This window comes from Callorhinchus milii, unplaced genomic scaffold, assembly GCF_018977255.1.
Source record: "Callorhinchus milii isolate IMCB2004 unplaced genomic scaffold, IMCB_Cmil_1.0 Scaffold2, whole genome shotgun sequence".
Classification (NCBI taxonomy): Eukaryota; Metazoa; Chordata; class Chondrichthyes; order Chimaeriformes; family Callorhinchidae; genus Callorhinchus; species Callorhinchus milii.
The window spans coordinates 121,541,226-121,565,493 of record NW_024704743.1 but is presented as its reverse complement, the minus strand read 5'-3'; the positions used below and the strand labels follow the sequence as shown (position 1 = coordinate 121,565,493).

General features: G+C 44.6%; 1 protein-coding gene across 1 annotated transcript in view; it reads left to right on the top strand.

The window, feature by feature from the left end:
- Positions 1-23,784, top strand: part of LOC103179733 (cadherin-2) — a 33,934-nt gene extending 10,150 nt beyond the window's left edge. The window contains exons 2-17 of the mRNA XM_007895129.2: positions 1,576-1,678; positions 1,980-2,197; positions 3,543-3,674; positions 5,543-5,701; positions 7,287-7,434; positions 7,938-8,083; positions 9,020-9,154; positions 10,867-11,052; positions 12,233-12,504; positions 15,012-15,157; positions 18,333-18,551; positions 19,059-19,292; positions 19,727-19,854; positions 20,732-20,881; positions 20,924-21,172; positions 22,614-23,784. Of these exons, the coding sequence (XP_007893320.2) occupies positions 1,576-1,678; positions 1,980-2,197; positions 3,543-3,674; positions 5,543-5,701; positions 7,287-7,434; positions 7,938-8,083; positions 9,020-9,154; positions 10,867-11,052; positions 12,233-12,504; positions 15,012-15,157; positions 18,333-18,551; positions 19,059-19,292; positions 19,727-19,854; positions 20,732-20,881; positions 20,924-21,172; positions 22,614-23,396 (3,408 nt within the window). The 3' untranslated portion in view covers positions 23,397-23,784. The remainder of the gene's footprint in view (positions 1-1,575; positions 1,679-1,979; positions 2,198-3,542; positions 3,675-5,542; positions 5,702-7,286; positions 7,435-7,937; positions 8,084-9,019; positions 9,155-10,866; positions 11,053-12,232; positions 12,505-15,011; positions 15,158-18,332; positions 18,552-19,058; positions 19,293-19,726; positions 19,855-20,731; positions 20,882-20,923; positions 21,173-22,613) is intronic.
- The last annotated feature ends 484 nt before the right edge of the window (positions 23,785-24,268 follow it).

Here is a 24,268-nt window from a genome sequence, read left to right as displayed (position 1 = left end):
GCTTTTACTGCTGCAGTCTAACGAGCTAAAAGCACATAGTTTGCCATTGATAGCATTGTTTGTCAAGCTTTCTCACTATTTGTCCGGCTAGGCCCACCCTACCCATTGGGGCTTTGGCTTGAAGGGTTAACAAGGCTGCTTTTGCAAGCTGACTGATAACTAGCAGTGACAGGTTTGCTGCCTTTTTCAGTTCCAAGAGGTCATATGCTCTGTTGCTGTTTGCCTCAAATTATACTGCTTTGTGTTTGGTTGCCATGTGACAAGCATACTGTTGTTACGTATTAAGATGTTGTTTCATTGATAGACATCTTGCATGTCTTGCCTTGTCAGCCTACACTAACAGAATGGGTTGTGCGAAAATATGACCATTTGCAACACAGACACACGCCTACGGGCTTTGAGCTTCGTACCTTTGTTTGTTCTCCACCCCAAATGAATCGGTTTCCTGGCAATAAGATAAGGTTCAAGATTTCCTATTTGGCATTGAAAGGTTAAACGTTAATCTAGACTGCAGCTCTTTCGTCCCCTGGAGGAGAAATATGCAATTGTTACTGAACGGCTTGAGATGAACTGGTTGGAAACGCCAAGCGAGAGAATCCATCCATGTTCTTGCGTAATTAGAGAAGGAGATTGTTTGAAGTGTATAATGCTGCCAGATTTAATATGGCCCTAGGTTGCCGACGGACCCTTTTAAATGGCTTGTGCAATATTTTCTACCGATATGTCACTTTGTACTGTTCTGCATTTAGTTTGCTTTGATGTAATGAGAGATGAAAGTTATTAGTGCTGGGAATGAACAAACAAACAAAATTGCATTTATATAGCACCTTTCGTGTCAGAAGGTTGTCCCAAGTCAATGGACAGTTAAGGGTTTGCACCCAAGCTGGGGTTTGGAATCGAGGGGTGGAGGGTAGGAGGGTGGACGAAGGCACTGTCAAAGAGGAAGGCTTGAGCCAGGCCATGCGGGAGGCAAGGGAGGGGACGAGGCAAAGGGATTCAGGGATGGAGTTCCGGAGGGTGGGGGTAGATAGGCTGAAGGCAGGCAGGACAGGGAACAAGGAGCGAGCCAGTGCCCGCTGAGTGGAGGGAGCGGACATGTTGGTATGGTGTTAAGTGGTCACGGAGGTAGGAGGAGCACCACAGTGGAGGGCTTTAAAAGTGAGGACAGGGATTTTAAACTCGATCCTCTGAGGAATGGAAAGGCAGTGGAGCCGGGCGAGGATGGGAGTGATTGGTTCACGGAATTTGGGGCGGGAGAGGACACGAGCTGCAGAGTTCTGGGTCTGCAATGAACTCTCTTTCAACAATCAGACTATTGTATATAGCAGGGAGGGAGGGTCGGGGCGGGGGAGAATATTATGCAGCAGGGATGAGGTGGGATGGGGGGAGGAGAAACATGACCAATACGTCACAAAGCTTCTGAAGGACCATAACCAAGATGTATATTTGTCTCTCTCTCCTTTCTTTGTTTCTTTGTGGAGGCTGAATGCTATTTAAAACCATGTGTAAAACCTTCCTATTTTCCACACCTTGAATTTGTGGCCTTTATACTGATTGTGTGCTATATTATTCCAGATGTGCTGCTGGCTTGGACAATGTTGCAGGCCAAGATTTTCCAAGGTCAGTTATAATGCCCTTGTCCCAGTGAACATCTCCACAGGACAATTTCTTCTAATGGGTGAGTCACAAGATACAAGATGTATATGTCGGGTCTTAGAATAATAATAATAATAATAATAATAATAATCCTTGCATTTGACATAGCGCCTTATCACATCATTGAGATGTCTCAACGCGCTTCACGGGATATATTGCCAAGTGGATTAACCGTGTATTTTGGGGGTGAAACGCAGCAGCCAATTGCGCACAGCAGTGTCCCACAAACAATTGTGGATTAAGTGACCAATTTTTTTTTTGAGGGATTATTAGCTCCCAGGGGGAAAAAAATATTCAATTTGTAATGTTTTTTCTAAATCCAGTGAAATTTCACAACTGCGGGCAAAATATCCAGCTGTCGACCAGTGACAAAAGATTTGTAATCCATCATGACGGACCTGTGCGTGCAACCCGGCTTCAGACGATCAGTTCAGTGTACAGGTTCCAAGTGATTGCAAAGGACTTGAAGACTCGGGAGACATTTGAAGCCCATGTGAATTTACACCCTTCAGAAAATCATTTGATTCACCGAAAACACAAGGTAAGAGGTGATCTGCAATTTTTTTCCTTCAGTTGAAAACGCTTTTGTGGCCAACTGGAATGTATACTTTTGATCACACTGTTGCTAAGGTAAAAGTCTCCAATATAATCATTGCATTTGAAATAACACATTATCACATCTTTGAGATGCCTCAAAGCGCTTCACAGAATATACTGTTGAAGTGAATTGACTGTATATTTTGTGGGCGAAACGTGGCAGCTGATTGCGCACAACAGTGTCCCACACACAAAAGGTAAACAGAATTTGGGCAAAACCACTTACAATTCTTTTTCTTAAAATGTCTGGTTCACATTTTTTCAATACAAATTTACATTTATTATAATTATCACAATAATGCAGCAGCTTTCACATGGGGAGGATGTCCCCAAGGCGATGGACAGTCCAGAGCTTGCCCCTGAGCTGGGAGAGGGGGGCCGAGATGTTGCAGTGTGGGGAGGAAGGTGATCGAAAGCGCAGTCATTTAAAAGCAGTGTTTATGGCGGCATTGCATTTCAGCTTTTATGGGTGGCTGGGTGGTTGGCAGGGGGAGATGATGTGGACATCCAGATAGTCAGTAAGCACGCAGGCATTGTGGCTGCCAAAATAAAACTAGGGCAGAAGGGGACTAGAGGAGAGAGCAAACCAATTTAAATAAAAAGTAAAGTCTTAATTGATTGAAGGATATAAATCAGCAAGGTTATTAAAATAATGAGTGTCATCCTGTAGCTCAGTGGTTAGAGCACTCGCTTTGCAAGCGAGAGACCTGAGTTCAATTCCAGGCAGAGGGCGAAACCTTGGGCAAGTTTCCTTACTCCACACAGAGCCTAATAATAATCCCTCCAAAAACAATAATAAATTGGTCATTTTCAATCTACGACTCTTTGTGGGACATTGCTGTGCGCAATTGGCTGCCGCGTTCGCCCACAAATATACAGTCAATTCACTTTACAGTGTGTTCTGTGAAGCGCTTTGGGACGTCCTCCCGACGTGAAAGGCGCTATATCAAATGCAAGGATTATTATTATTATTATGAGAATAACTAGCAGGAGAAAACAATAGCCAGAGGCAGAAGTGGATTAAAAGTTACAAAGAGAATCGGAAAAATACAAACTGAGTCGGAACAATGCCATTAAAGGCCCATGAGGTGTTGATTTACATTACCCATCTCTATTCAGTCTAGGGGTACAGGGGGATTAAGAGAATGGGTTGGGGGCCAAGTTGTGGGAGGGTGAGGGTGGAGGCGGTAAAAATGGCCGAAACTCAGTCAATTTAAAGCGATTGAGGCGTTTTGATAATCGCTATCCGACGTGTGAAGCTATAACTTGCTTGTCCATCTTCTTTGCAGATTATGAAAAGAAGCCCTGAAATAATCTATTTTCCCAAAAAAAGCATTTCCAGATGGCAGAAAAGGGAGTGGATCATTCCTCCGCTTGACATCATGGAAAACGAGCTACCAAATAAGAATCCCATTGCTATTGTAAGTAAGCCTCCTCTGTTTTGGATGATAACAAATAATAATCCTTGCATTTGATACAGCTCCTTATCACATCTTCGAGAATTCTCAAAGCGCTTCACAGAATATACTGTAAAGGGAATTGACTGTATATTTTGTGGGTGAAACGTGGCAGCCAATTGCGCACAGCAGCGTCCCACAAATCCATAGTCGTGGATTGAGTGACCAAATTTTTTTTTTTCGAAACTGATCTAAAATACTTGGGGCGGTAATTCCACTTAACTCCGCGTACATTTTATGATGAGTTTATCATGCTCGCTCCTTCCGCTCGGTAGACACTGACCTGTTTCACATCCCCTGCACTGCACTGCCCTGCCTGCCCCACCGTCAGCTGTTGGGCCTTCAGCTTTTCTACCCCTACTCTGCGGAGAATCTTTTCTTCACCCCTTCCCTCGCCTCCTTTGAGGTCCGTCTCAAGACCATCCTCCTTTGACTGCGCCTTCGGTCATCTTCAGCTCCCAACCTGTCAAATACAACGATTCTTATTATTATTATTTTCCTGCTGAAATTTGGGAACAAAGAAGGCAATTTCGGGACAGACACCAGGAAGTTTTTCTTTACTTAGATATGAATTAATAACTGGAACAGGTTGCCAGGAAGGGTATTTGATGCCAGGTTTAAACAAAAGCTTGATAGTGGGGGGGTATGGGGGTGGACGGTGGACTCCAGGGCACGTGTTCTGGAGAGATGAGATCAGATAGGCCAAAGGGCCTTCTTGATCCAAACTAATTCTGTGATCTAGTCAGCTCCCAAAGTCTACAATCCTAGTCTATTCAGGTGTCAGCCTGACTCAGTTGGTAGAGTTCTTGGCTCCAAGTCAGAAAGATGTGGTTCAAACCCATGGGATTCGAGCTCACAGTCTAGGCTGACTCTCCAATGTAGTGCTGGGTGGGGAGGAGGGATGTCAGATGTGTCAGCACTGCAAAAGTTAACCACAGTAAGGTACAGAGAGAGAAGACCATGCCAATTGCTGACTATCTGTAATGTTGGACATATCAATGCAAGGTTGGCCAGAGGAATGTGTGCTCGTTAGCAAGAGTAGAGATAATATTGATGGATAGTTGAAATGCTCATTAGTTGGTGTGTTTTTGGTACTAGGAACCTTGTGATTAAGAAAATGAGATCATTTTGTTTTCAGAATTCTGTAGTGGACAAAAATAGCATATAACAAAGGAGAGTTTCTAGCAATCGTTGGAAGCAGAACAGTCAGTTTATCTGACTGCCACCCTTGGGCGTAGCCGACCATCTCTACCTTGTAATAGAACTTTGATTCCAACACTCTACGTTTCGAAATACATCCGTTGTTCAACATTGAATGTGTAATTGTTTCGGAGGGAAGGGGATGAGGTTGACAGGGGAGTCCTGCGTTGTCGGAGGTGCCACCGTTTGGTTGAGCCATGATAGGCAGATCTTTAAATACTCTATCTGCACCCGTTCGTCTTCATTTCTCCTCTTCTCTCTACCCCTTTCCATTTATACTTTTTCTAAATTGGTACAATTTATGAACAATGAATCACTTGCAAGATTCTGCAGAATCTGACCTGGTGGCTGAAGGGTTAACACGGTACAAACGTTACATTTCATGCAGGGGAACCGTGTTAACCCTTCTCTCGCAGGAAGGCGCCTCCAGACTTTGTTCTTCGACTGTGCCTACGGGTCACCTCCCCCCTCCCCCTGACTTGGCATCAGGTTCCACCACTGTGAAGTGCTCTGGGATGTCATCCTGCGTGAAAGACGCTATACAAATGTAATTTGTTGTTGTGGTCTGTGTGTGTGTGTGTGTATATAGTATTGTTATCATTGAACATCTATCACTATTTCTTCTCTTTCAGATTAGGTCAGACTATGAAGATAATGGAATAAAGGTTACATATAAAATTTCCGGAAAAGGTGTTACCGAGCAGCCAATCGGTTTGTTTGTGATAGATCCGATTACTGGTGAATTAAATGTAACCCAAAGCATTGATCGGGAGACATACCCTAACTTCACAGTACGTCACAAGCCATTTTAACAACGTATTTTTTGAACGGTGGTGATGGTGAAACAATTATTCTTCATGCCCAGCTCTGCTTCCAGATGTTTCCTAAGTCTCTAAACGTCATTATAATAATAATAAATAATAATCCTTGCATTTGATATAGCGCTTTTCACGTCGGGAGGACGTCCCAAAGCGCTTCACAGAACACACTGTAAAGTGAATTGACTGTATATTTGTGGGCGAACGCGGCAGCCAATTGCGCACAGCAATGTCCCACAGACAGTCGTAGATTAAAAATGACCAATTTTTTATTATTGTTTTTGGTTTTGGAGGGATTATTATTAGGCTCTGTGTGGAGTAAGGAAACTTGCCCAAGGTTTCGCCCTCTGCCTGGAATTGAACTCAGGTCTCTCGCTTGCAAAGCGAATGCTCTAACCACTGAGCTACAGGACTCCACAAAGCAATCCCATATAATAATATATTATCCCATATAATAATATAATAATAATCCTAATAATAATAATAATAATAATAATCCTAATAATTATTAGGATCCTAATCCTAATAATAATAATAATAATAATCCTTGCATTTGATATAGCACTTTTCACGTCTTCTTGACATCTCAAAGCGCTTCACAGAATAGATTGTAAAGTGAATTGACTGTATATTTGTGGGCGAAACGCAGCAGCCAATTGCGCACAGCGGTGTCCCACAAACAGCCGTGGATCCACACATGCACACTTACTGGCGGCATTGAATTACGCACACACAGTATACATTATTGACTTGGACTTAGTGTAAGTCGTATTAAATGTTATGGTCCCGACTGATACGACTTGTGTGAATTTTACTGTATTCTGAATATCGGGAAGAGGTTTTGTTTTTCTTTCTCCTCTAAATTACAATCTCAAAGCTACTTTAAATTAGCGGAATAAGGAAGGTTTACAACGCGGAGGCAAAGGGTGGGAGGTGGGAGAGAGAGGACTGTGTTTTTTTGCCTGTGCTTAGCTTGATTTTTATTATAATACAATTTTCTACACTCAAACCCCGGCTAGCTGGGCAAAAGAGGGGTGGGGAGGAGAGGTCATGTGGGGAGGCGCTGGACAGTCAGGGATTTGCACCCAAGCTGAGTGTTGGGATCAGGAGGGGTGGAGGGCAAGGAGGGTGCCCGAAAGCATGATCGAAGAGGAGTGTCTTGAGACAGGCCTTGAAGGAAGCCAATGAAGGGACGAGGTGAAGGGACTGTGGAATGGAGTTCCAAAGGATGGGGGTAGAGAGGCTGAAGGCCCAAACACCGATGATAGGGCGGGGGTCATAGCGCAGACCGAAGCCCACTAAGTGGAGGGAGTGGACAGGTCTGTGGGTCGATATGCTTTGAGAAGGTCATAGAGGTATGCTGGGATGGCGACTGCGGGGGTTTTAAAGGTGAAGGTGAATTCAACCTGTGGTGGTGGGGGAGGAATGGGGTGCTAATGGAGAGCCTGCTATGGACTGCAAAGTTCTGGATGGTAAATATTTTGTCCAATGTTTTATGACAAGTTTCCTGAGGCTCTTGAAATATTTATTTTGCTAAATCACTTTCCTTTTATTTCAGTTGATAGGTGAAGCCTTTGAACTTCATTCAAATAGACAACTGGAACAGAAACTGGACCTTATCATTCGTATCCTAGATGCAAACGATAACTCTCCAGAATTTTCACTAGAAGTAATGGAATGCAGCATTGCAGAATTGAGTTCAGTTGGTAAGATATATTCTGGGAAGCTCGCAGGGAGTTCCTATCATCCACCTAGTGAGGGCTCAAACCCACCCTTGTCAAACAACCAGCTAGTGACTGTCCTTCTGTGGGGGAGGGGGGGGGTGGAGGTAAGTGGGGTCTCCTTGGAGTTGAACTGTTTCCAAGGTGACATGTTTGGCAACAGAATGTCGGGCTCACGCCAGCCCTCAGTGGTGGTCTCTAGTCCTGTTCCAGAGCTAGGCAGGTCTGCAATATTGCAGGACACTGCTGAAGACAGCACAGCCCAGCCTGGCTCATCGGTAGGACTTGGAAGGGCAGACCAGTCACGAGGGCAGGGATTCCTCCCACTCAGCTCCTGTAATTTAGCAGAGTTACCAACGCCGCCTCACCTAGGTTTTTTTTAAAAAACAAGGGTGGCTGCTGGTTACTTTCGACAGGTGAATAGAGGTGGTTGTTCTTAACAGGTTTGACTGTATGAAGTTGGTTAAATTTATGTTGTTTTCTTCCAGGAACCATCGTGCTACAACTCAACGCAACAGATAAGGATATAGGTAAAAATGCAAAGATTGCCTACAAACTTCTGTCGGCAACCAATTCATTTTGGATCCAACAAAGCGGAGCAGTCAAAGTTAACATTGCAAATCTTGATCGAGAGGTGAGTGGAAAAATGTTACTTGGTTTGAATCCTGCTTCCAACCCTTGGATTTGAAACCGACAGCCTAGCTCAGTGGTAACACTCTCGCTGACAGTCCAATGAAGTGCTGGCAGTATGCTGCATTGTCGGAGGTGCCGTCCTATGGATGAGACGTTAAACTGAGGTCCCTTCTGCCTGTTCAGGTGGATGTTAAAGATCCCACGGCGCTATTCAAAAAGAGAAGGGAGTTTCTCTTTCCCCGTGTCCTGGCCAACAATCGCCCAAATAAAGTTGGTCACTCACTTTATGGCTGTTTGTGGGACACTGTTGTTTGCAACTGTTGTTGACTGCCGCGTTTCGCCCACAAAATATACAGTCAATCCACTTTACAGTATATCCTGTCAAGCACTTTGAAACATCTCCATGACGTGCTAAGGCGCTATATCAAATGCAAGGAATATTAATACTATTGTTAAATAAACACAAGGATTATTATTATTTTTAGAGACCTTTTCACATCAAGAGGACATCTCAAAAGACTTCACACAAAGCATTATAAAGTAGTGACTGTATTTTGTAGGCAGTTTAACGTTAGGTAGTTTAGAGGTCCGTATGATGTGCAAATTTATGTGCCCTCAAACTGTGCTGTTTTGGATGGTGTCGGTTACTGCCAGAGATTTTTGATTCTCGTTTCTTGTAAACCTGTATCGACCTGTCCGCTCTCTCTGCTCCATTCTCCCTACCCATCCTGGCCTGGCCTACCATCAGCGGTCGGGATTTCAGACTCTCTACACCCACCCTTTGGAACTCCATCCCACAGTCCCTTCTACCCTCCCTGCTCTCCACCCCTCCTGATCCCAACCCCCAGTTCGGGTCCGAATCACTGTTTATCCAGTGCCTTGGGATGTCCTCCCAATGTGGAAGGTCCTATACAAATGTAATTTGTTGTTGTTGTAGACAAAAAACATGTATTCCATAATCGTCGAAGCCCGTGATGATGCTGGAAGTTCCAACGGATTAACTTCAACGGCGACTGTTCACATTAAGATAACAGATGTCAATGACAACGTTCCTAAATGTGAAAAAAATGAGGTAATGTTTATTCTCACGGTCTTTGTGAATTGTCTTTTTACTGAACTCATCCTCCTAGGGGAAGAGGTAAGTGGGGGTCTCCTTGGAGCTGAACTGCCTCCAAGGTGACATGTTTGGTAATGGAATGTCAGAATCGGGCCAGTCTTCTGTGGCCGTCTCAATAGCCCAGTTTCTGAGCCAGGCGGGTCCACAGTATTCCAGGGCACCACTGATCACAGCCCAACCAGCCTGGCTCATCAGCAGAACCTGGAAAGCCAGACCAGTCACTGGTGGCATGGAATCATCCCACTCAGCTCCTGTTAACCCCTGCAAGCCAAAGCCCTAACGGGTAGGGTGGTCCTAGCTGGACAAACAGTGGGAAAGTTTGCCAGATAGTGATATCAACCCAAACTATGCAGTTTTAGCTGGTTAGACTCCAGAAGTTACCCCAAAGCACACTCTGGGGTCCCCAAGTCTTGGCTCTTGCCAACTTGTGCCTAATACTAGGTAAGCAGGATGCATCCCTCCAGGGAGAGGATTCCAGCAATCTATCTTTGGAATTTCCAGGTGTAGGTGGGATGCATGGAATTCTCAGTTTGGTTTGGATCCTCTTAAGCACAGTGATGAGGGGGGGGAGGGGGAAATCTTACTGAAATGATACGATTTGCATTGGATGCTTACTTTCAGCTCAGTTTTTGTTTTGCATTACAATGTTGCAGCTTGGTGCTTAGTCATTAAGCGATGGACTTCCTCTACTTGCTGCAGTTACCCTTGTCATCCAACTGAGGAAGTCAATGGTACATGATCCCTCTTGCGTTGCAGTAATTTTAATCAAGCGTGTTCACAAAGTGCTTGTGGATAACAACAGGCTGTCTGATATTTCAGAACTTGCTTGTCCAGGGTTTCCTCGTGCTCATCTTCAAAGCCCTCCACCGTCTGCTCCTCCCTATCTCTCCAATCTCCTAACCCCATATAAGGCTGTCCGTTCCCTCTGCTCAGCGGACACCGGCCTGATTCAGGTCTCCTGCACTTCCCGTCCCACCATTGGTGGTCGGCATTCAGCATCTCTGCCCCCACACTCTGGAACTCTGTCCCACAATCCTTTCGCCTCACCCCCTCTCTTGCCTCCTTCAAGTCCTGTCTAAATATCTTCATCTTCGACCGTACATTCAGCATCCCCCTTCCACCCACGCCTCTCTGCCCTCCTCCCCTTCCTTCTCCAACTCCTAGCTCCAGTCCCAAACCCCTGATTGTCCAGCGCTCTGGGACATCTTTCCGACGTGAAGGTGGCTAGTGTAAGTTGTTGTTGAAGACTGTAAAGATCACTAGCTGCAATCCCCCAGAGGAGAGAGTTCAAAATCCTTGCCTTAAAAGCCCTCCACAGCCTTGCTCCTGCCTACCTCTGTGACCTGCTAACTCCATATAGACATGTCCGTTCACCCCACTCAGTGGGCTCTGGCCTGCTCCATTGTCTCCTACCAAGCCCACGCCGCCATAGGCCTTCAGCCTCACTGCCCCCATCCTTGAAATTCTATCGCACAGTCCCTTTGCCTCGCTCCCTCCTTTGCCTCCTTCAAGTATTATTATAACATCTCATCCAAAGGACGGCACCTCTTACAGTGCAGCGCTCTTCCAGCAATGCACTTGAGTGTCAGCCTGGAATGACTAGGTAGAAGGACCACAATTAGACAGAGTCAAACAATGGCTAAGATAGTTGTGTTCTATCATTTCAGTTTGAACAAGATGTGATGGAAAATCTACGCATTGGTGAAGCGCTACGCATCAAAGTATTTGACCTTGATCAAGAATTCACTGATAACTGGCTTGCAAAATTCATAATTATCAAAGGAAATGAAAACGGATACTTCCGAATTGATGTGGATAACAAAACAAACGAAGGAATTTTGGTCGTTCAAAAGGTAAGTTGTTTTTTTTTATGAAGCAAGTATAGGACCTATCTTAGTCTGGTGGGTCTGTGGTTGGAGTTATGAGAACGTTGAACAAACTCTTCCATTTGCTGACCACTACCTTGCCCAGCTCCACTGGCTCCCCATCCCCAAGAGAATAAAGTTCAAGATCCTCGTTCTCGCCTTCAAAGCCTTCCAAGGCTTTGTTCCTCCCTACTTCTGTGACCTGCTGACTCCATATCAAGCTGTCCACTCCCTCCGCTCAACAGGATCCGACCTGCTCTACGTCCCACGCCCAGCCCATCAGCGGGCCTTCAGCCTCTCTGCCCCCACCCTTCAGAACTCCATCCCACAGTTTCTTTGCCTTCCTCCCTCCCTTGGCTCCTTGAAGGCCCATCTCAAAATCCTCCTCTTTGACCAAGCTTTCAAACACCCTCCTAACCTAACCCTCCCTGCCCTCCACCCCTCCTGATCCCAACCTCGAGCTCGGGTTCAAATCCCTGACTGTCCAGTGACTTGGGATGTCTTCCCAACGTGAAAGGCGCTATACAAGTGTAATTTGTTGTTGACATTGTCAGTGTTCCTAAATTTTGCATAAATTTTGTGTTACCACTTCACAGAAAGTTGAATCTCTTTAAGTACTTGTTTTCAAGAGGAGGTGGGGAGCTAGATAGATAACTGAAAGGAATAATTTGTTCTGTGTGTGTGTGTGTATAAAGGCAGATAAATGGGACTCAATGGATTGCTTTTTCAAACAGCCAGCACAGACAGGATGGGCAAAATGTAGTTAGAATATAGCGCCTTATCACATCATTGAGACGTCTCATATCACTTCACAGAATATACTTCACTGTATTTTGTGGCCGAAAAGCAAATTGCACACAGCAGTGTCCCACATACAGTCATTGGATTGAGTGACCAAATTATTATTATTTATATTTTTTGGAGGGATTATTAACCCCGGAAGGGCGATCCACCAATCAACTAACAATCGGATTGTTAGTTACTTCTAGGTAAACGGTGGCATTTGGAAGTAAGGAAACTTGTCTAAGGTTTCGCCCCTCCTGGAAATCCTGGGTCATCTGACTTGCTGGGCAAGTGCGCTAACCAATACAATATGGGACATAGTTGTCGTCTTTCTTTAGTGCCCTGTTGCTTTGCATCCTTCTTACTGTTCTTTCTGCCCACCTAGGAATTGGATTATGAAGAAATGCAAGAAATACAGCTGGTTGTGAAGCTTGTGAATCAGGCAGCATACCACAGCTCAGTTTCTACTGTTGATCAAGCCAGCACCATTACAGTAAAACTCCACGTGAAGGATCAGAAGGAGGGCTTTAAATTTAAGCCGATAAGATGGATCGTGAACCGTACTGAAACTACAAAAACTACAACCTTCACCAATGAAGTACTTGGAAAATACGTAGCAGTGAGTGCTGACAGCGGGAAAGAAAGTAGTCAAACCACGTAAGAGCCAGGTTTCGTTTATCTGTATAATAATAATCCTTGCATTTGATATAGTGTTGTCATTGAGACGTCTATACAGAATATAGAATCGTAGAATTACACAGCACAGAAGGAGGCCATTCAGCCCATCGTATCTATGCTGGATCTTTGGAAAGAGCTATCCAAATCAATCCCACTCCCCCGCTCTCCCCCCATAGCCCTGCAAACTTGTCCTCCCAAAATAATTATCTACTCTCTTAAAAATTGTTTATTGAATCGTCTTCCACCACCCTTTCAGCAATACATTCCAGATCTGAACAACTCGCTGTGTGAAAATATTTCTCCTCCCCTCCCCTCTGTTTCTTTTAACAACTATTTTAAATCAGTGTCCTCGGGTTACCCACCCACCCACCAGTGGAAACAGTTTTCCTTGGGACATCCTCCTGACGTGAAGGATGCTCTATAAATATAATTTTGTTGTTGTTGTTCCTTATTCACTCTTACGAATCCCCTCATAATTTTGAAAACTTCTATTAAGTCTCCTCTTAGCCTTCTCTGCTCCAAGGAGAATAATCCCGGCTTCTCTCGCCTCTCCTGATAACTGAAGTCCCTCATTCCTGGTAACTCTCCTTTGCTCCCTCTCCAATGCCTTGACATCCTTCATAAAGTGTAGTGCCCAGAGCTGAACACGGTCTCTCGCTGAGGCCTAACCAGTGTTTTATAAAGGTTCATTATAACTTCCTGACTTTTGTACTCTATGCCCCTATTTATAAAACCTAGTATCCCGTATGCTTTTTGTGACAGCTTTATCTACCTGTCCACCTTCAAACATTTACTTATGTGAACCCCCAGGTCTCTCTGTTCCTTCACCCCCTTTAAGATTGTACCATCAGCTTATATTGCCTCTCCTCATTCTTTCTGCCAAAATGCTTCACTTTGCATTTCCCCACATTAAACTCCATCTGCCACGTCTCTGCCCATTTTACCAGTCGGTCTATGTCCATTTGCAGTCTGCTACTATCCTCCTCACTGTTTACTACGCTTCCTAGCTTAGTATCATCTGTAAACTGAGAGCCATCACTGCACATTTCTCTCCAGTCAGAAAAACAACCATTCACCACCGCTCTCTGCTTTCTGTCTCCCAGACAGTTCTGTATCCACAATGCCACTGTCCCTTTAATACCGTGCGCTTCTATTTTTCTTACAAGTCTCTTATGTGGCACTTTTATCAAATGCCTTTTGAAAATCATATAAACTACATCAACTGCACTACCTTCATCCACCCTCTCCACTACTTCATCACAAATCAGGTTTGTTAGACACGATTTGCCTTTAACAAATCTGTGTTGGCTGTTCTTTATTAGCCCATATTTTTCTAAGTGAAAATTTATTTTATCCCGGATTATAGTCTCTAGACTTTTCCTCACTACTGAAGTTAGACTGACTGGCCTGTAGTTCCCGGCTTTATCCTTCTGACCCTTTTTGTACAGTGGAGTAATATTTGCAACCCTCCAGTCCTCTGGCACCACCCCGGTGTCCAAGGAGGATTGAAAAATTGCAGCCAGAGCCTCCGCTGTTTCCACTCTTACTTCCCTCTGGACCGGATTACTTATCCACCTTGAGCACTAACAACCTTTTTAGTACCTCCTCTCGGTTTATTCTTATCTAATTTCTCTACCTTCTCCTCCGATACTGTGGCATTGGCTGCATCTCTTTTGTGAAGACAGATACAAAGTACTCATTCAATACGTCTGCCCCCACAAGAAGATTTCCTCTTTGATCCCTAATTGGACCCACCCTACCTTGACTAACATTTTATTTTTTATATGCTTATAACATACTTTAGAGTTCCCTTTTATGTTACCTGCTAATTTTTCTTCATACAATCTCTTTGCGCCTCTTATTTCCTTCACAGTTCTCCTCTGTACTTTCTATATTCTATTTGATGATCTTCTCCACCCCCAGGCAGCGAAACAGCCCATTATTCATTACACTAACATTTCTGAACAATCCTTGTATTTGATACAGCGCCTTATCACATCATCGAGACGTCTCAAAGCGCTTCACAGGATCTAGAATGGAATGCGCTCTCTCTTCCTGGAGGGACACATCCTGCTCATCTAATTCTGGAAAGTATTAGGCGCAGGTTGGCAAGAGCCAAGGCTTGGGGACCCCACAGTGTGCGTTGGGGTAACTGCTGGAGTTTAACCAGCTAAAACCGCAAAGCTTGCCATTGATAGCACTGATTGGCAAACTTTCCCGCTGCTTGTCCAGCTAGGACCACCCTACCCGTAAAGCTTTTAGCTTGCCGGGTTTACAGGAGCTGAATGGGATGATTCCCAGTGACTGCTGCAGTAAAGCGTTAGCATAGAATAAATGGGTTCTAAGTGCCAACGTGAGGCTTGAACACACAACCTTCTGACCGAGAGGTGAGAGTGCTACCGACTGAGCCAGGCTGACACTGTATTTCAGGGCTGAATTTCAATCACTGTGCATAAAATGACCCATTCTTTCAATGTTTGCAACAGGTACGCAAAGCATGTCGATCAGGCTAACTGGGTAACTGTTAATTCTGTTACCGGTGAGATCACCCTTATCAAGCCGCTTGATCGGGAATCAAAGTACGTAGTCGATGGGAAGTACATTGTGACAATATTGGCCATAAATCATGAAAGTAAGTAACATCGCACTATTTTCAAAAAATCCTACAAATGGAGAGCTCATAAAATTAAAAAAATTGCAGAATGGGAGGAGGGTAGCTCTTAATTCTCTGACTATATCTATATGTACCTTTGTGAGTGTTGCCAGCCTATTTAACATTTAATCAGTATCCACCATCTCTTGTCTAAAGGGGGAGTGGGTCTAGTTGGTAGCTCTTTCAAAGAGCAAGCAGTGGCATGATGGGCCGAATGGCCTCCTCCTCCTTAATAATAATAACATTAATAATCCTTGCATTTGATATAGTGCATTTGTGGAGTCCTGTAGCTCAGTGGTTAGAGCACTCGCTTTGCAAGTGAGAGACCCAAGTTCAATTCCAGGCAGAGGGCGAAACCTTGGGCAAGTTTCCTTACTCCACACAGAGCCTAATAATAATCCCTCCAAAAAAACAAAAACAATAATAAATTGGTCATTTTCAATCTACGACTGTTTGTGGGACATTGCTGTGCGCAATTGGCTGCCGCGTTCGCCCACAAATATACAGTCAATTCACTTTACAGTGTGTTCTGTGAAGCGCTTTGGGACATCCTCCCGACGTGAAAAGCGCTATATCAAATGCAAGGATTATTATTATTATTATTATATAGCACTTTTCACGTCTTCTAGACGTTTCAAAGCGCTTCACAGAATATACTGTAAAGTGAATTGACTGTGTATTTGTGGGCAAAACGCGACAGACAATTGCAAACGGCAGTGTCCCACAAACAGTCGTAGATTGAAGTGACCAATTTATTATTGCTTTTTTTTCTTGAGGGATTATTATCAGTTGTGTGGAGTAAGGAAACTTGCCCAAGGTTTCTACGCTGCCGCAAATCGAACCCAGTTCTCTCACTTGAGAGGCGAGTGCTCTAACCACTGAGATACAGGACTGTACTGTAGGATTATATGATAAACGCTGGTGGGTCAAGGTAGAGTCCCGTTGCGTAATGGTAGCGTGCTCGCCTCGCCTCGCAAGCGAGAGGATCCGGGTTCGATTTTGTGGGTTCAGTTGGCAGCCGCGTTTAGATCAGAGTATCAAGGGAAATGGGGCACAGGCAGGTAATTGGAGTCGATATCAGTCATTACTTAATAGAATGGTGGAACAGGCTCAAAGGGTTGAATGACCTCCTCCTTTTATTATGTTCCAGTGATTCAGGCTCTGATTTTTAAATCAATACTTCATATGTGAGGCCAGATTCTCAGATCCAGTCAGAGTGGCTGAGGTAGCGAACAGGCCAGCAGAGGTCAGCAAAGGAGGCTGTTTTTGTTAACTGATATATTGTCACTCCCTCAAAAGTTTAAATGAAAGTTAGAGAGAATCATAACTACTTCAAGACCCTCTCTTAACTTAGCATCTTAACAAAGCTGGGGGTTTGGTTCTTTTTTTTCTGGGGGGGGGTCAGTCGGAAGTCTGACACGTGCAGAAACCCATCACTGTGCTTAAGAGTCTCCAAACCATACTGAGAATTCCACGCTTCCCACCTACACTTAGAAGTCCCAGAGATAGATTGTTGGAATGGAATGCGCTCTCTCTCCCTGGAGGGACACATCCTGTTTACCTAATTCCAGAAAGTATTACAACAGCAACCCCTTGGATTTATATAGTGCCCTCCACACTGGACCGTGTCTCGGCGTCTGCGCATTAGGCGCAGGTTGGCAAGAGCCAAGGCTTGGGGGATTCCAGAGTGTGCGTTGGGGTAACTGCTGGAGTCTAATCAGCTACAACCGCGTAGCTTGCCATTGATATCACTGTCTGGCAAGTTTTACCTCTGCTCGTCCAGCTTGGACCACCCTACCCATTAGGGCTTTGGCTTGCAGGGGTAACAGGAACTGAGTAGGAGGATTCCCTGCCCCCAGTGACTGGTCTGCCCTTCCAAGTCCTGCCGCTGGGCTGTGCTGTCATCAGCAGTGCCCTGGAATACCTGGCTCAGTAACCGGACTACCAAGACCACCACAGTTATATTCCGACATTCTGTGGCCAAACATATCACCTTGGAGCCAGTTCAGCTCGAAGGAGACCCTGCTGAACGTAAAAGCTGTAAGCCCCTTTCTCATTGTGTGTGTGTGCAATGTCATACCCTTTTACCAAAAAACACTATTGGTCCTATAATTGGATTTTTTTCTCTAGAAGTTGAACTGTTCCTATGCCTGTACGTACTAACACATTACAAATTTACATTTATATCGTGGCTTTCACGTCAGGAGGACAATAATAATACCTCCAAAAACAAAACAATAATAAATTGGTCATTTGCAATCTACGACTGTTTGTGGGACACTGCTGTGCGCAATTGGCTGCCGCGTTCGCCCACAAATATATACAGTCAATTCACTTTACAGTATATTCTGTGAAGCGCTTTGGGACGTCCTCCCGACGTGAAATGCACTATATCAAATGCAAGGATTATTATTATTATTATTATTATCCCAAGATGTTTGACTTATCATCGAAGCAGGGGTGAGAGCCGATGGGGGTGTGGGATGGGGAGGGTGTTATAGTTTGTAAGAGGGCTTTAATGGTTGCTGTTAGAATTCTTTCTGCTTCCAGACATTATTTGATTACACAGTCACTTTACGGTATATTCTGTGAAGCGCTTAGAGATATCTCAAATACGTGATAAGGCGCTATATCAAATGCAAAGATTATTAAGAATTATTAGTCTAAACTGATCAACCCCTTCCCAACCTCGCCCAGCACCACTAGATCCTCATCCATCAGAGGATCGACTTTAAACTCACTTTTAAAGCCCACCACGGCCTTGCTCCTCCCTACCTCTGTGACCTCTTAACACCAGAGCCAACCTTCCCAATCCCTCCGCTCACCAGGCACTGGCCTGCTCCATGTCCTTCCTGCTCTGCCAGCCTACCATTGGTGATCGAGCCTTCAGCCTTTTTGCCGACCCTTTGAAACTCCAAAATGGAATCTCTCCGCCTCCTTCAAGACCTTCCTCATTGACCCTTCCTTCAGCCACACTCTCACCGCCACCCCGCCACTGCCCTCCAATCCTCTTGATTCCAACCCCAAGCTCAGGTCCAAACCTTTAACTGTCCAGGGTCTTGAGACGTCCTTCTAACGTGAAAAGCGCTTTTATAAATGCGATTTGTTATTGTTTATTCTCAAGCTGGGTCTTATGTGTTTGTTTTAAATACAGGCTCTATTTCCACAACATCCACTGGCACTATCATTTTGAATGTCGAAGATTCCAATGATAACGTTCCCATCATTCAAGATTTAGAGCCATGCATATGCGACAAGACCAAAATGATTAAAATCACCGCTGTTGACATCGATCAGGTTCCAAACTCCGTTCCTTTCACATTTCAGCTGGGAAAAGACCAAATCAACAAGTGGAAGATTGGACGCGCAGATGGTAAGAAGGCACAAAGTCCAGCTCAGTCGTAGCATATTTGTTAGAGCACTGCTCTAATTAATTAATACAATTAATTCACTTTACAATATAGGCTGGAGCCTACTGAGTGGAGGAAGCAGACAGGTTGATATGGGGTCATAGAAGTCTGGAGGAGCAAGGTCGGGGAGGGTTTTGAAGGCGAGGACGAGGATTTTGAACTCTATCTTCTGGAGGATAGGGAGCCAGTGGAGCCGGGTGGGGGTGATGGGGTCACGGAGCCTGGTGTAGGAGAGGACATGACCTGCAGAGTTCTGATGATCTGCTGCTTGTGGAGGGAAGAGTTGGGAAGACAGACAAGAAGGGAGTTGGCATAGCGTAGTAGAACCTGGATGCAATGAATGTAAGGACGAGGGTCTTGGCTGCCTGAGGGGAGAGGCAGTGGTGCGTGTGGTTTTTTATTTTTTTTTTGCAAAAAATATAATTTAAGGTCTTCAACTTTTTTTAATTTTTCTTTGTTTCTTTCAAAAGCGACCAGCATGCAGCTGATTCCGTTATTTGACTTGTGGCCCGGCAGCTTTGATGTGCCAATAAAAGTGCAAGACAGACAGGGGGCTGGCTCCATGCAGAATGTTCGGATCAGAGTTGTCGAGTGTGATGATGCTCCTACCTACGGTGTCTGCGCAGCAAAGAGCGTGCAACGGTTTACTGCCCTCGGCGGTTCTGCAATAGGTCTCATGCTTCTCGGATTCCTTCTGCTCCTGCGTAAGTTGGACAAAGACTCCTGTTACCTGTACCTGTGTGTGGTATCCCGTAGTGTAGTGGTTAGAGCACTCGCCTCGTGAGCGAGAGGACCCTTGTTCGATTCCGGCCGGGACGAAACCTGAGGCAAGTTTCCTTTCTCCACACGGCCCTGTTTACCTAACAGTACGTAGGCACCCAGTTGTTTGTCAATTGGCCGATCACTTTCCGGGGATAATAATCCCACTGGGGGTCACTGCTCTGTGCAGTTGGCTGCCACGTTTCGGCCACAAAATGTAGTCAATCCACTTCACGGTATATTCTAATAAGGTACAATATCAAATGCAAGGATTGTAATTATTATTAGTCACTGCACTTTATATTAATCCTGTGAAGCGCTTTGAGATAAGTGATGATGTTATTATGTATTATTATAATATTATAAATTGTTCCTCCAGTTATCCCCATGCTATTACTATTCTGCAAGTTCGGTAGTGATCACTCGGGTAAATTTGAACAAATTCCCAGTGAACCTGTGTGGAACCTGCCAATACAGGACGTGGAGGGACCAGAACCAGTGGACCCGGTTAGTACTGAGACATTCAAACTGGACAAGCCACCAGGTAGACAAGTGTAGGCCTCTTTTAGATCAAGACTGAAGACCTTTCCTCTTTGACCGTGCTTACAGTCACCTCCTCCCTCCCCTGCTAACTCTGCGTTATGTTCCACCACTGCTAAGTGCTCCGAGACGCTGCCCTTTGTGACTGTATCAAATACAATTCCTGGGGATGCAGCAGAAATGCTTCCTCCGACCCATTTGCAAAGTCCAGGATCGAGCAGTCAGCTGGATTTGTGGCAAACACATAAAGGGGCTACAGGGACAAGGGCTATAGCCTGCACTGACCTGTTGTTAAGCACCCTGGAGGTGGCTTCATAGCAGGCACCTCTATTTGCCAAAGACACTCATGTGAGGACCTGGATTAAGTATCTGATGCTGAGTTAAGATAATAGTAATTAGAAATAATTATTATTATTGTGTTGCATCTCTCACACAAAACTCCCACACCCTTCTCTCAGTGCCGCTGTCTCACCTTTGGAGGCCTGTAGCGTAGTGGTTAGCGCGCTCGCGTCGCAAGCAAGAGGACCGGGTTCGATTCCATTCCCGGGCTAGGCGAAACCTTAAGCAAGTTTCCTTACTCCACACGCCTTTGCTTACCTAGCAGTATGTAGGAACCCAGTTGTTAGGCGATTGGCTTTTCCGGTGGTAATAATCACTTAAAAAAAATGATAATTTAGACACTCAATTTATGATCGTTTGTGGGACGTCACTGTGCGCAATTGGCAGCCGTAAACACACAGTGTATCCTGTGAAGCGCTCTGAGACGTCTCAAAGACATAATAAGGCGCTGTATCAAATGCAAGGATTATAATTATTAATTATTGAACATTCTATTTTTGGACAGGGTGAATGTGGAATCGGATTAATAAATGGTTCCTGTGCAGTAAATGGTTCCAGTGCATACATTGGTTCCAGTGCATACATTGGTTCCGGTGCATACATTGGTTCCGGTTTATATGGAGGAGGTGGTGGAGTTGGAGGAGGTGGTGGAGTTGGAGGAGGTGGTGGAGTTGGAGGAGGTGGTGGAGTTGGAGGACTTGGTGGAGTTGGAGGAGGTGTTGGTGGAAGAGGAGGTGGTGGAGGAGGTTTTACAATAACTGAAACTAGCATCATTGGTGATAACCACAACCACAACCATAGTGTCATTTTTATACCGGGAGGCCATAAAGATTCCAGCAGTCAATGCATTGGACAAACGATTCAAAGTCAAGTTGGTTACCAGTCAACAAAAATTGGAAGGAGTGATAGATACTGTGAATCCTCCATTGAAAAATACTTTAACGAGGTATGTCTTGCAGCTTACTGATCTGTCGTGTCGTGTAGTGTATTGGTTAAAGCGCTTGGCTCGCAAGCGGGATCGATCCCCGGGCAGGACGAAATCTTAGGCAAGTTTCCTTACTTGCACGCTTCTGTTTACCTAGCAGTCAGTCAGGAACCCAGTTGTTCTTCGATTGGAAGGGAAAAAACCCTCGGGGGAAAAAAAATTGGTGACTCACTCCACAATTGTTTGCATTTGGCTGCCTCGTTTCACCCACAAAAATATACATTTAATCCACTTTACAATATATATATTTTGTGAAGTGCTTTGAGACATCTCAACAAAATGAACTGTATCAAATGCAAAGATTATTAAAAACGAGCCCAATTGTGAAACCTATCTTTGGAGTAACTTTTTAAAGTACATTAGAACACATACTGTACCAAATTGGGCCGTCTTGAAAAGGTGTGATCTATGATAACCCTGGAAGGATCATGTGTCCTATAATTAAACAAAAAATTTGATTCAATTCACCTTTCAAAGTGCAGCTTAATTTGTGCAGATTTTTCTTTTCATGTAACACTAGAAAATGTGACCATCAATAAGGTTTGTTTTAAGGAGAAACTTCAACTAGCATGGACTTACTGCACACCCTCACCTTCCCCGCACCACCATCAGTGACCAAGTCTTTGGTTCCTATGCCCCTAACTGTTGTGTGCAATTGGCTCCTGCTCCCGGGCAAAATATATAGTCAATTCACTTTATACCGTACCCATTGCAGCGATACAATATGGAATGTAGATTGACACACAGACTGACATTTCGTCTTTATCTATACTCAGCTGGGAGGACTCCTGTGGGAGGATTCAATGGGAGGACTCCTTTAATATATTTTCTCTCACAGTCTCTCTCTCTCTCTCTCTGTCTTTCTTCGTCTCTCTCTTTCAGTCTGTCTCTCTCAGTCTCTCTCTTTCTCTCAGCCTCTCTCTCTGTGTCTCTCCCAGAAAATACAGTCACTTTATAATATATTCTCTCTCAGTCTCACAGATATTTTTGGCTGCAAACCATTATTATATACTGTATATCACAGTGGACATCATGTCACAATGGATGATGTGACAACTGATTGACGTAGAGATGTGATTTAGGATATCTTATATTTTAGGGCTTAATTTTTAATATAGTTCATCAACGATAGGAGCTTCGCCCACAAAAAAAAAATGTGCTCATGACACTCCCAGATGCAAGAGCTTTCCGAAGAGGTATAAATCATATCTCTACGTCAATCGGTTACTGCGTGATTGTTGGATACACTGACACACAGACATTTCATCTTTATTAGTATAGATTAGGAACAGTGCTCCGAGATACTGCTCCGTGTGAAAGGCGCTATATAAACGTAAATTGTTGTTGTTGTAATCCACATTTCTTTTGAACCATTTGTTAATGCACATTTCTTTTCTCGTAGAAGTTGTACGGCTCCGCGGCAAAGACGGAAGCCTTCGCACGCGACACTCTGCTGGTTTATAATTACGAAGGACTGGGCTCCCTGGCAGGCTCCATCGACGACTTGCACGAGGGCGAGGTGCAAGATTTATCCTTCTTGGATGATTTAGGACCAAGTTTCAAGACCTTAGCCAGCATCTGCACCGGTACGTTTGAGAGCGAAATCTCGACAGTAAACACCAACACTGTGTCCGAAACCTCTGTCATTCAAGAGGGATGGAGTTCATCTACTGCAGGGAAGATGCACACCAATGCAGACATGCTGCAGCCAATGCACATAAAAGTAATAACTCCCCCAAAGCAAGTTGTCGTGACCACGAGAATTGAATCCCCCATGGAGATCATGCCACAGGTGATCCAAGGGCCCGACGTGACCAATCTCTTCATCAATAAGAATGTTGTGAGCAAGTCGGTTCATGCTTCCGGTCAGGAGTTCCACGGAATGACCGGTCTGCCAGGGGCAGGCATTGGCTACCAGGAGTTGGTGAGCCAGTCCACATCTACTTTCCACCCGGGCGGGATGCAAGAGGCTGCCATCGTCGTCGAACCCCAGACCGTCGTCCAAAAAAATGTCATCCTGAACAGGTCGACCAATTCTCCCAGGAGGGAGATGCAGAGCGTGCAGTTTGGTACTGAGTCGGAAAACCAGAGCAACGTAATGTTCACCAACAGATCTGTGCAATCTGGGGAAGTCTCACACAGCACAGTGACGAAAGTAGTGAAAACTGCCAGCCTGCTGCAGTAACAGCCCTCTGGTTCCACGTCCACACAAGTCATCATGCAATCTCACTGGAAAAACACTACCGCTTTGGGGGAGGGGAAAGAAAATAAGTGCACAAGCGATCGTGAAGTGCAGGCAATTTGGGAAAAAGGGGTCGGGGGAACATGCACGCTTTTAGAAGCAAGATCTTTTTTGTATATGTTTATGTTCCAATGTATATTTTGCGTTCCAGCTTAGGTTGGCAAGAACCAACACTTGGGGACTCCAGAGAGGGCATTCTTTTGTACACTTCTTATCGCTGAGTCAGTGACAAATTAAGCAAGATGTGTGTTCTATTTTTGTTAATAGTAATTAATGGTAATTCAAGTTGAGGTACAGATCAGCCATGATCTTATAGAATGGCAGAACAGGCTCGAGGGGCTGAATGGCCATCACGTGTTTTCTTATGTTCCTATGTTAAACTGTTTGTTGCACTTTTTTTTCTAAAATTGGGATAAGGGTTTAGTTTTAGTTCCTGGATTATATAGATGAGAGAATAATATAGGACTGTGGAATCCAATGGTAATAATGGGATCGAAGATGTGGAAATTCTCTTATGGGCTGACTTCATTCAAGAAGTTGGGTGTACATCATACCGATCGGTCAGTTCTGCTCTGAATCATTCTATTTTGTGAAGGGAATGTCCTGCAGCGCAATGATTAGAGCACTTGCCTCACAAGCGAGAGGACCTGGGTTTGATTCCCGGGCGGGGCGAAACGTTGGGCAATTTTCCTTACTCCACACACCTCTGTTTACCTAGCAGTAAGTAGGAATCCGGTGGTTAGTCAATTGGCGGATCGCTTTTCTGGGCGTAATAATTTCTTCAAAATAAATTTTAAAAATTGGTCACTCAATCC